The following is an 11,296-nucleotide window of genomic DNA, read 5'->3' on the forward strand; positions in this document are numbered from 1 at the left end:
CAGAGAAGTCAAAGCAGTGTGTGTGTATATAGATACACACACTCTCCTAGGACAGCTGAACCACTTCACATCAGTTCCACTGTAATGTTTTAACCTGTGACTCTAAGAACATCATGAAAAGAGTCACCTGAGAAGGCAAACTAGACTGACGCAAAATTTAGGATCACAGACAAGGGGGAAGTGCTTTTTAATTATGGCCATACAGAACTCAGTTTTCAAGGGAAAGGTTGAACAAAGTTGAATTTGGGAGTTGAGTCTTCACAGAAGCTGGAACTTTAGAGGCAGTCAGGTAGACAGCGTGGAGCAAACAGGAATTATCTTCACTCACAAGAATCAGCAGCTTATTTCTAAACAAAAAAATAGATGTGAACATATTTTGAGTTACAGCTTCATACTTTCCAACACAGGTTTTAAGACGTTTGCCTTTGAATTGCAACATAACCTGGACACATACCTGGGTGTTAAGCAGTTCTTCAATCTTATTCTGGATCTGTCCATACACATCATTAAACAGCTCCTCCTTTGATTTTGTCCCATTCAAATGCACTTAAAGAAAGTAAAATAAGAAAACTGTAACAATGTCTCTGTATGCTTGCCAGATCCTCACTTAAAAAGCATGCACCTAGCTGGCATCAGAGAAATATACTCCCTCTACCTGCCTCACCTCCCCTCATGCATCTAACCAGTATGTATTGCACAGGTTTGAAAAGCAATCTCATAAAGTGCTTTTGTCATTAAAGACATACCCACATCAACTCCAAGTTCTTCCATTATCTTCCTGTGCTTGATGTACATAGGCCAAACGTGGCCATCAAACAATCCAGGTGGATCCGGTACAGTGTAATTCCTTGAACTGTAAATTAAGGCATTGTTACTCACAAGTACTCCAATAACAATTCAGGGAAATGACAGATCCTTCATTGGGCTTCTCTACACATTAGCCTAAGCCCACTGACTCCAGTTTGATGCCTGAGCTTATCAGGAGTTCGGAGTTAGCAAGAGCTGCAAGCATCAATTTATGCAAATAAACTGAAATTTGATGTGCAGGTTAAAAGTGATTAAAATGCAAAAGGAGCTCCCAAGACAGACTGATCTAAATATTGGTGAATAAACTCTTAAAAGCTTTAGCAGAACTTTGGATAAATTAGCTGTCTGCTTATTCCTCTTGAAACATAATTTTTTATTTGCAGTAAGAACAGAGTATGTGTGCAACAACACAGCCAAATGTAAAAGCTCAGATGATTTGAGACCTGGGAACTGTGTAACTGGAAAACCAGCATAGTAGAAAGCCTAGTGAAAGGTGTGTGCAGAAACGGAGCGTCACATACACGACACAACAGCTTGGTGGGAAGTCATAGGTCAGTTTGGTGAAGGAAGCTACAGTATTCTAACTCAGCAGCTACATTTGCCTTTATTCCTTCTCATCTAAAAGCTTCAGAGAAACAAAGCCTTGAATGGGTAATGCTAAAGTCTTTTAAAGTCTTTGAAAGTATTACTTGAATGAGTTAGATGTTATTGGGCTAGAACTCGGGCAAACTTACCTTCTTCTCCTTTTACACTCTTCATATGGAATGGAAAGAAAGTACCGATGGTGGAACACATCAATCAGTGGCCTGAAAGAGACACCTGTTTAGTTACACCTCGACTAATTAGTAGCAAAACCCAGAAAAGTAAAACTATATCCATTTCCTGTACTTAGAGCCACCTTTAGACTTATGACAACTAAACTTGGCAGTAGTCAATGCCAGCTATTAACTCTTGGTTTAGAAATGTCTTTTTATTCCCTTGGAGGTTTGCCCATTACATAAAATAATGTAAAAATCTAAATGTATGAAGGTGCAATTGATTACCTGTAGGTATAAAGTAGGAAACCTTCAACAATAAGAATGTGGATTGTTTCATTTTCTCTCTCCTTATCTTCCAAGATCTGGGCATCCAGTGTGTTGTTGATCCCATGAGAACGTTCAAACTTGACTGGGTTTTTTATCCAAGCATTTATGGTACTCATCATAGCTTCCATATCTAATGCACTAATCACTAAGACAAAACAGACAACTATCATTAAGCAGCAATTAAATATCATCTAGTGATACAGTCAGTACAAAACAGTGCACATAAAGAATCAATATAGTCTAAGATTTTGAGTTATGCTTTGAAAACACTAACAAAGGCTTACCATCGTACTGTTTAAACCCATCTTCAACTTCTATCTCATCTTGGGGCTGAAACAGTAACAAGAAAAAAATAAACAAACCTGCTTGGTCAGGACAACTACTGAGAAGCTCAATACCCGTTTCAAAGCAAGATTCAAGATCCAAACCCTGAAGCTACAAAGGGGAATCTTAGCTCTCCACCAGTTTCCTTTGCATGCAGATAAAACGAGCGGTACGATAAAGCCGCCTGCTCCTCTATCTTCCCACGGACACGAGCACGGAAGCCGTGGGGACCCGCTCTAGCGCAGCCTTATCCGGCCCCGCCGGGAGCGCACAGCCACGGGCAGGGCGGCGCAGGGCGGGCAGCGCGCCAGCAGCGCGGGCGGAAGCCCGCGGGGGTCACCCCGCGCCCTCCCGCGGCCTGCAGGGACCGGCGGGCGCGCTCACCTTGAAGAAGTCATCCTGGTGCACCACGCTGCAGTTGGGCAGGGCCCGCATCAGCCGGCGGGTCAGCGTGGTCTTGCCGCCGTTGGTGACCCTGCGGCGAGAGCGCGGCCGTCGGGAAGCGCCACGTGGGGCCGGTCCACCCCCCCACCCCCACTGCGGCACCGGGAGGGGCCGGGACGAGAGACCCGCGCCCGTCCCGCGGCCCGAGCCGCCGTCCCCGCCCGGTCCCGGCTCTCACCCGCCGATGCCGATGATGATGTTCATGGCGCGTCCGGCGGCCGCCCGGCCCGACTCCTACTGCCTGTTTCTGAGGGGCGGGGGGGACCCGGTGTCTCCGGTACCGGCCGTCTAGGTGCCTGAGCCGGGACCCGGGCAGAGGGAAGGAAGGGGCCGGAGAAAGAGGAGAAGGTGGAGAGGGGAGAAGCCAAACGTCAACTGCTGGGCAGCGCCATGATCGCTCAGAGCAGCAGCAGGGCCGGTCCGCGCCGCGCCGCGCGCTCCGCAAAGGGGGGCGGCGCCCGCGCGCGCGCGCCTTCCGCTCGCGCTCCGCCGCGCCCATTGGGCGGCCGCCTCCGCCGCGCAGCCAATAGGAGGCGGCGGGACGCGAGCGGCTCGCGGCGATTGGCTGGGGCGCGCTCACTCACGTCCGGCCGTGTTACAGCGCGACCGCTCGGGGGAGCTCGACGGCCTCGGCGCCGGGGAAGGGCGGAGGCGGGAACGGTGGGGGCGTGGCGCCCCCTGCTGGCTCTGGGACGCGCGCTCCCCTCCTGTGAGGGCGGAGTTGCGGCAATGCCGGGCGCTCGGGCCTGACGGAGGTTCGGCTGGACCCCGCTCCGGACACCGGCCCGGTTCTGCAGGTTCTGCAGTGAGGAGCTGCGCTGGGGCCGAGACCGGCCGTGGCTCCCCGTGAGGGCGCGCGAGGCTCCTGAGGGAGCGGCGGGGCGCCCCCTCCCGCTGTCCCGGGCAGCCCCGCGAGCATCGCTGGGTCAAGGTCACGGCGCCTCCGCGGGCCGGGCCGGGGCCTCGGGAGGCCCGGGGAACACCGACCGCGATATCGACACCGAGAGATTCTCCTCTGTAGCCCTCTCTAAATAAGGGCAATTACTGCTTTTCCTGCTGCCCTCATATGCTTTTCCTTGGCTGTCACGTTTCGCTCCTCTGCTGTGCCTGAGGAACTCTACCGTTTGCTTTTTTTCCTTCTGTAAAGAAGGGAAATTTATGATCATAGCTTTTTTTTAGTAACAGTAAATTTCATAATTTACAAGCCACTTAGTCCGTTCAACATGTTTACATTATTGGCGGTGGATGTGTTGCCAACCATTTGCTTGTTTTTTTCATTATTTTTACTGTTTTTTTCTGGTAAAACTGCAAGCAAACCTTAGTTGATTTCTCTTGCAGTTGTTTTAACTTCCAAACAGAACACACACTTTGGTCTCTTGGCTTTTCTTCTTATTTTAAGGGGAACAGACACTTAGTTGAAAATAAATTTTTATTTTCAAGATTAAGGTAATTTAGCTCATTTTCACTTTTAAACAGAGGGACTGCCTTTTTGTGGTTTAGGGGGTTTTAAGTGTAAGGAGGTTTTTTGGTGTCTTTTTTATTTTTGGTTAGTTGGTTTGGTTTCGAAGAATTATTTTTTAAATATATGTCTACTTAGCTTTGGAAAGAAGGGTGTCCTCAGAGAGTATATCCCAATTTCTTAGGTTAAAAATCCTACACAAGTAGGATTCTAAAATCCTACACAGGTAAAACCTTATTCCCAGCTTTCTGCAAAGCTCCAGGATGGTGGACCAATATATGCATTTATGATACATAGTAGCATTATTATTATATCGTTTGAGGAATGCATCCCTGTAATGTGTACATACACTGGTAAAATCAGAATGCAGCTAAGTTCACTCTACAGCAGATTTTAGCTGTTTTGGCCCCAAGGTTCTTCCAAAGTCTAAATAATTGTTTTGTACTCTTTACCTTTTTACCAAGCAAGATGCACTCTCCAAGTTTCACGCTCAAAACTAATACAAGTTTTGCTGTCTTTTGCCACACCTTGTCATTCAAGTATGTAAACATACAACAGTTTGAGGATTTTAACATGATGTTGATGTCAAGCAAGCAAAGGAGGGATAATGAACAAATTAGAAGCATGGTGGTTTTTAGAAAGGCACTTAGGCTGAAATACACTGCTCCTTGCATGAACTCAGCACTGACAGAGCTGGAGTGAAAATGACAGCAAGTGGGCCCAGCAGAAATCCCAGTTGAACACTGAGCTGGGGCAGGGGGATGGCAGCCTGTGACAATATTCACTAACTGTACCCTCATTGTCCTGCACTAACAGCTCGAGGCAAGGATTTTGCATGATCTGACCTTGAGTCTAAAGGCCAGTTGGGAAGAATAATTATCTTTAGTGATGTTATTTATCAACATTACCATATGTCTCCCCTGATTATGTAAAGACTCAGGTTTTTGGTTCAATTCAGGCCAATATTTTCCATTGATATTTTACAAGTAAAATACAAGAAGACTTTGAATACTTTTTAATACACAGCAATGGTAGGAGAAATTGATTGTTACACTCGGAGAAGTTTATCTCAGCATTCCCAAAGCTCTGGGGCACTTTAAGTCCCGGGCTCCAGCAGGGCTGTGCATCCTGCCAGCACATCCAGGGCCGTGTCTGCGCGTGCTAGCCATTCCCAGGCCCTTTGTCTCCTCGCCTGGATGATACTGCTGCCATGGTGAAAAACAGAGAGAAAGAACAACAGGATATTGTCCCGTTCTGGTCTGTGTGCCAACTGTGACAAAATGTTGTTTTCTCCTTGCTTCGGGGATTCTTGTTGGCTTTTGCTTGTCTTTGGTGAGCCTGGAAACATTAAGATGTTTTTTAAATTCTTCTGGTTATTGTGGAAACCTTGAGTCTCTGGGAGCAAGGTGGTGTCCCATGCCCTGGCACAAACGTTCCTGTCCTGGGGGATGATTCTCTGAGTCATGCAGAGGAAAAGAAGCGTTCTGATGTAAAAGACAACAGGAAGGCGTTCAGCACGCCGTGTGCCAGCAGGACACCTGCAGAGCTGCCGCAGGGTGGAAGTGAGCCACAGGCTGCATGGGGAGTGCTGAGAAAACTGCACGGCTGCACAAATCTGACGCCAGAGCAGGGCTCTATTTTTGGTCTCCTCTCTGCGTTTCTGACACCTGTAGGGACGCGTGAAGTGCACTGGAGACTTGTGCAGCACCTCCCGGAGCGGAGGAGCCGCCGCAGGGCATGGGAGCGCAGCGGAGCGTTCTTGCTTAGCCAACAGGACTAATTATAACCCAGGAATATGAACTGTAAATGTGCTGAAGCTGCCAAGACGGGAGCTGGGTGTGTGCCAGCGCTTGAATGAGGACACACCATCCTGTCAGGACTCTCCGGGAGCAGCAGGCAGCGCCGAGGTACGCACGGAGCCCCACGCGGGGAGATGGACACACACACAGGGGTACGGCAGGAGGACGGTAGGCGCTCAGCTGGTGCTTGGGGATGGGCACAGGGTCCGTCAGTCACTCTGCTTTCCGAATAGGTGATCTCTGTGCACTGACACACTTAAGAAAAGCTTAGCTTTGATGTGGTCTCGTTAACATGCAACAAACCCCAAAAATCCGCAGTTAATGTGAAGTGCTGGCAAAAGCTTTGACTTGTGCTTGTCTTTATGGTTGTGTGAACCACTGTCCCTCTCGGTGGTGGTAAAGACCATTGTGAGGGCATGAGGTGAAAAATTATAATTGAGGCAGATAATGAATTGTATTAAACCACCTAGGACAAACTGGAATAACATAAGACATTCTGCAGAAATAGCATGCTTTGAAAGATAAATCACAGAAATTTTAAAAATCTGCTTGAAGTGAGACGTGATGAAATGTGAGAAAGCCACAAAAGTGAAAGAAATAGATGTGGTAATTACATAATTGTGGGACTACATAAGAAATGCCCATGAAGGAGGAAATGCCTATGAAGCTTATGCTGGTCTGCTGTGAAAGCTTTAGTGGGGGTTCAGAAAGACTGAATTGATGAAACTATACTGTTTAACTTCTGTTAAGCTGTAAGCTTCAAAAAAAAAACTTTCTTTAACGAACAGTTGTGATATTGTTTTAATGATCTGGGGTATGAAAAATTTGATAGGAAAGGCTACTCTATAACCCAAGGCTTGCTTTCAATAAAGATACATTAAAAAAAAAAAAAAAAGTCAGTAACTACTAAAAGTTGGGCTGTCTCCTGGCTTCGTGCTACTTAGGGTCAGTGAGTTTCTTGGTTGTGTCTCCAGTTCAGGATTGCTTTGTTAATATTTTGATACATTCTGGGAAGCTCTAGCCTCTGATGCATGGTTGTCTTGCTGGTATGCAAGGCTTTTATTTTCTCTTTTAAGGGCTATTTGGAATTGTAGAAGGCTCTTTGCTTTGAGCTTTTCCCTATCTAAGTAGAGTAACCATACATATGTAAGGCCTCAGTTTGTAAATGTTAGCAGGTTAATCTGTTCAAAGCTGGTTTCTTACAGAACAGTAAAGTTTCATAACTTAAATTACTTATAAAAATAATTCATAAGTATTGCTTAGCTTTGTTTATAACCAGATCACAGACTGTAAAACAAGACTTGACTTAATTCTAGCACTGATTTAATCACCTTTCTATAAAGAACTTCCAATACTGTCTGTAAATATGCAGAGTTCTTAACCCTGATTTGTGACGTGAACATAGTGATTTTAAATTGATGCTCCTCTCCTTTACAGGAGTGTTTAAGAATGCAACAGTCTTGGTTTAGTCTTAGGAACTGCCTATTGCTCAATAACTGTTACAAAACTTTGATATATTTTAATATAAATTTAAATATTAATCTCTTTGCAGGTATACTTATCAGATGCATTCTGTGATCTCTACCAGTGAACCTGCACAAGCATTTCCTTTCTAAGCTCACTCTAGGAACTGTACTGTCCTTGCACTGCTCAAACTCCCAGAGAATTGCACTTAACAAGACCTTTTTACCTACTGAGAAATATAATGACTGAGTTCCTGGTTTGTTTTAACTGGTGCAATGGTGAACAGCCCCCACCGGTAGGTAGATGCACTACTGCCACCCTTTATTGGAATTGAAATTTTGTCTTCCAGTTACATGGGAGCACTTTCATTGCTGTTGTTTTGATTAGTTTGGGCAAAGTAATGCAAAAGCTAAAACCAGTCCTGTTAAGCTATGTTTGAACTGTGTGTTCTTTGCCAGAAACTTAGACAGTGTGACTGTTTGCAGTTCTCAGGCCCTGACTTTCCAGCAGTAAAGAAAGCTTTTGCTGGTATTCAATTAGCAGGAATAAAAGTGACTTTCATAGTGTCCTACTGTGAACAGTCTGACACTTCAGCCTGCTTGCCATGAGGTGTCATTTGGGGTCAGTCCTGGCTATCTATTTTTATCTTGGCTACTTGTTTCTGGCTGAAGGCTGCTGATGTTTTCTGAATAGAGACCTAAGATATTTTATTTTCTCACAGAAGAGGCGCCGGAGGCTGGACCGGAATATGATAGGAGAGCCCATGAACTTTGTGCACACTGCGCACATCGGGGCCAGGGAGATGAGCAGTGACTATTCCTCAGTAAGTGGGCACTCTGGGGGGGGAGAGGCACACATCTCCCCTCAGTAACCTGCAGAGCAGGTAGCTAATAAAATACTAGGTAATTATAACACAGAGAAAAATCTTGAGGGTTTGTTTTTTTCATCAATAGAGTAGCATCAGAACAGAACTGTCTTTTGGTTTGTAAATATGAGATACTGTGGGAGATACACTGAGAAGGAAATGCTCATTTCCTCAGTATCTTTACACACTATGAGAACTTTTGGATGCAGATTCTATGGATGCACTTGATACTAGAACCAAATCACCTTGAAGTCAAAGCTGTGGAGGGTGAGCGATGTAAGAATAAGTGGATTTTGTATAGCAGAACGGATCTCAAACACTGACTTAAAATAGTATTTAACAGTCCTGGATTTAGTTATTATTTCTCCCTACTGTTGGGACTCAGCACTGCAAACATATGGCCCACCTGTCCTCTCAAATTGATGCCTTTAATAATTGCTCTGGCAACCAGAATTTATAAGATGTGTCTTTTAATAGGCTTTTTTTTCCCTAGGCTGTGTCAATTCAGGACCACATGAAGTCTAAAGGAGGCTACACAAATGGGACTTCTGCAACTGTTGAAATATAGGAAACTGAGAGAAAGCTGAAATCTACTCTGTCTTATGAGGACTCCCTGGACTAGACTGTGCTTTCATATTCTCTAAAACCTTGTTATCATGGAGTAGGGAGAGTACCTGAATTAAAAATAGGTCAGTACAAGCTTTGGTGTTCTTTGCACAATATCATCTGAAGGAGTTATTGTAAATTATCCTTAAAATGGTCTTTCATGGTAGTGTTGTAGTAACAACTGTAATTTGTCACTGTGGATGACTTCCTAACTCTGTCCCAAAAGCTTCTCGAAGCTTTCATATCAGATGGGATTGGAGGTCAGTATGAATTGTCTGGAATTTTGGCATCTTTTTCTCCTCTCAGGAAATGCAGAGGACATTTAATTGGAAGGTATCGCATGATTTCACTTCTTACATGGGCTAAACTGAGTTGCTAAGTATGACCTTGTAGCTGTCAGATAACTTTGGACCTGTTTTTTAGATGCTTTACAACCTAATGCATAAATCTTTGGTATTTTTTAATGCCTTTTGATAGTGAATGAACTCTAATGTAGGATAGTTAGCTGAGTCTGCAAAACACAGTGAAACTTCTGCCTTGCCGAGATAACACTTTCGTATCTAAAAATGGAGCTTTTGCAAACATTCAGACTCTGAAATGAGACTTAGAGCAAGAGCTGTGTCCCTCAGTGACTGGGCTGCCTCCCATCCATGCACACACACAATTACTGCAACACAGCTAATTGTACCTGCCAGTTAACTTCCAGTGGTGCTACAATATGGTAACAAGTGTGTGTTAGTTGTGCTTGACTACCATTGAATTTTAAACTAAACACGTTTAAGATCCCTCTCTTTGTTACCTCTCTGTAACTGTAACCACACAGGACTTCAAGGGATATCTTGCTTGTCTTTCTGGCTCCTTAATTTCAAGACTGTCTGTTTTATATGAAATTGATCTTTTCTTGCATGTGGTGTAAGTGATATGGCCATGCGAAGGACACACATTTAAAGAAAATTTAAAGAAAATTGTGAAAAGTTGCAGGAGAGTATTAAATGGAAACAGCACTTTGCAGAGTTCCAGCACTTCATAAATATTTAAATAAATATCCATAAATATTTAGACATACTCAAACTACAGTTTATTACTTAGTTCTTATTCATCTTTCTATTAAGTGACATGACAAAACTGCTGAAGCAGGACTCGGTTTTAGTCTTACCCAATCACTGCCAATTGTTCCCCAGCTCAGAATTCTGTATGACTGCCATTGTAGAAACAGGAAATCTGCTTGCTCTCATGGGATTAACTAATTATAAGTGTTTAAATTGATGCCATATCAGCACAAGTTATGCTGGAAGTCAGCAAACTCTGCCCTTGCTCTCGGCAGAAGATCAGTTACGAACTTTTTTCCATTTACAAAAAATTATAGCTGTCAAATCTTTTAACTTGTATGATTCTGTTTCTAGTTGTGATACTTCCTAAATCTAGGCTGCTGGCTTCGCTGAATTGTTAGGCTGCCTTTTCTGAGTATACTAGGGAACTTAAAACATGAATGGTAGCTCCGTGTTTCTGGATATGTTCAAAAAACCAGCTTTTCCCCTCCCCCATATTTTATCTTTTAGGTTCAAAAAGGAAGAGGGAGTATTGCTTTCTGTAACAGTCAACAGCTGATCATAACATTCTGTAACCACATAAGAGAAATCTAATATCCATGTCTTGCTAGATCCTTACCCTTGAATTAGAATGCACACCAAATTTTAATATATTTTAAAATTAGCATCGTTGACTGTACATTTAGCTTTTGCAAGTCTTTTACATTTCTGTCTTTTAACTTGAGATATACTCTAACAGCCTAGTTAAGATACAGAGTTTAAAGAATCTAAATCCTATATAGTGTTGAGGAAGCAGAAAGTGGCCAAGTTGTTTGAAAGAATAGATTCTAATTAATCTGCTATTATATAGTTAATGCATTCAGTTATCTATACCTGCCCAGAAAAAGTGGTGATAGGACAGTTGTCATGAAGAAAATGGGCTGTGTTTTGTGAACACTGTAAGAAAGCACATTGAACAGGAGTTTGGGTTTCTTGAAGACCCATTCAGCAGATTTAAAATTAGTGGTATAACTAGAAATAAAGGTGTTGGTGAATATTTCAGTTCTTCTCTCTAAAAATAAACGAATAGAAAATTTGTTATTAAACACCTATTTAGAGAAAAATCCTAGTTTTGATCATGTAAACCAAGTAGCACTATCTGGTGTGAAAGTAACCTATTTTCATCAGACTATATAATATTATATAGGACCATAATAAAGTGCAACATCATTAAAAAGAAATGTTTTGCTAGTACATGAAAAGTATCATTACTTTTAAAAATCTAACAAACATAACACATGTCTTAGGGCTTAGGTATTTTTTGTTCTATATTTAGAAACCTTATGTACCTGTAATCTGTCATGTAACTCAGTATGAGCCTATCTTATGAGTTATAATAAATATGTTGAACTGGG

The 11,296-nt window shown here is 43.4% G+C and overlaps 2 protein-coding genes across 4 annotated transcripts; one reads left to right on the forward strand and one right to left on the reverse strand.

Annotated features, from left to right (window-relative positions):
* Positions 1-156: 156 nt before the first annotated feature.
* On the reverse strand, positions 157-2,978 carry LOC136562372 (nicotinamide riboside kinase 2-like). The gene is made up of 8 exons (XM_066559157.1): positions 2,839-2,978; positions 2,601-2,691; positions 2,177-2,222; positions 1,851-2,037; positions 1,542-1,613; positions 747-853; positions 455-546; positions 157-347 (listed from the first exon to the last, which is right to left on the reverse strand). The coding sequence occupies exons 1-8, from the start codon at positions 2,862-2,864 to the stop codon at positions 342-344; spliced, it is 627 nt and encodes a 208-aa protein (XP_066415254.1). The 5' UTR covers positions 2,865-2,978; the 3' UTR covers positions 157-341.
* A 2,418-nt stretch (positions 2,979-5,396) lies between these two features.
* LOC136562074 (CDC42 small effector protein 2-B-like) lies at positions 5,397-11,296 on the forward strand. 3 transcript variants are annotated; one of them, XM_066558687.1, is made up of 4 exons: positions 5,397-6,086; positions 7,471-7,677; positions 8,104-8,205; positions 8,741-11,296. In XM_066558687.1, exons 2-4 carry the CDS (start codon positions 7,624-7,626, stop codon positions 8,813-8,815), a joined length of 231 nt encoding a protein of 76 aa, XP_066414784.1. In that variant the 5' UTR covers positions 5,397-6,086; positions 7,471-7,623; the 3' UTR covers positions 8,816-11,296. The 3 variants fall into 3 exon arrangements, with proteins under 3 accessions (XP_066414784.1, XP_066414786.1, XP_066414785.1); XM_066558689.1 differs by having other exon boundaries at positions 5,397-6,070; XM_066558688.1 differs by having other exon boundaries at positions 5,397-6,026.

Source organism: Molothrus aeneus, chromosome 13 (assembly GCF_037042795.1).
Source record: "Molothrus aeneus isolate 106 chromosome 13, BPBGC_Maene_1.0, whole genome shotgun sequence".
In the NCBI taxonomy this organism is placed as follows: Eukaryota; Metazoa; Chordata; class Aves; order Passeriformes; family Icteridae; genus Molothrus; species Molothrus aeneus.

What these genes read in the sequence shown, in the direction of transcription:
- LOC136562372 (XM_066559157.1), bottom strand. Translation starts at nt 2,864, where the DNA reads ATGAACATCATCATCGGCATCGGCGG. An exon ending in TTCCTACTTTATACCTACAG is followed by an intron (nt 1,614 to 1,850) that starts GTAATCAATTGC and finishes TGTCTCTTTCAG; the next exon opens with GCCACTGATTGATGTGTTCC. An exon ending in GAGTGTAAAAGGAGAAGAAG is followed by an intron (nt 854 to 1,541) that starts GTAAGTTTGCCC and finishes CTTAATTTACAG; the next exon opens with TTCAAGGAATTACACTGTAC.
- LOC136562074 (XM_066558687.1), top strand. Translation starts at nt 7,624, where the DNA reads ATGACTGAGTTCCTGGTTTGTTTTAACTGGTGCAATGGTGAACAGCCC. An exon ending in ATGGTGAACAGCCCCCACCG is followed by an intron (nt 7,678 to 8,103) that starts GTAGGTAGATGC and finishes ATTTTCTCACAG; the next exon opens with AAGAGGCGCCGGAGGCTGGA. An exon ending in TGAGCAGTGACTATTCCTCA is followed by an intron (nt 8,206 to 8,740) that starts GTAAGTGGGCAC and finishes TTTTTTCCCTAG; the next exon opens with GCTGTGTCAATTCAGGACCA.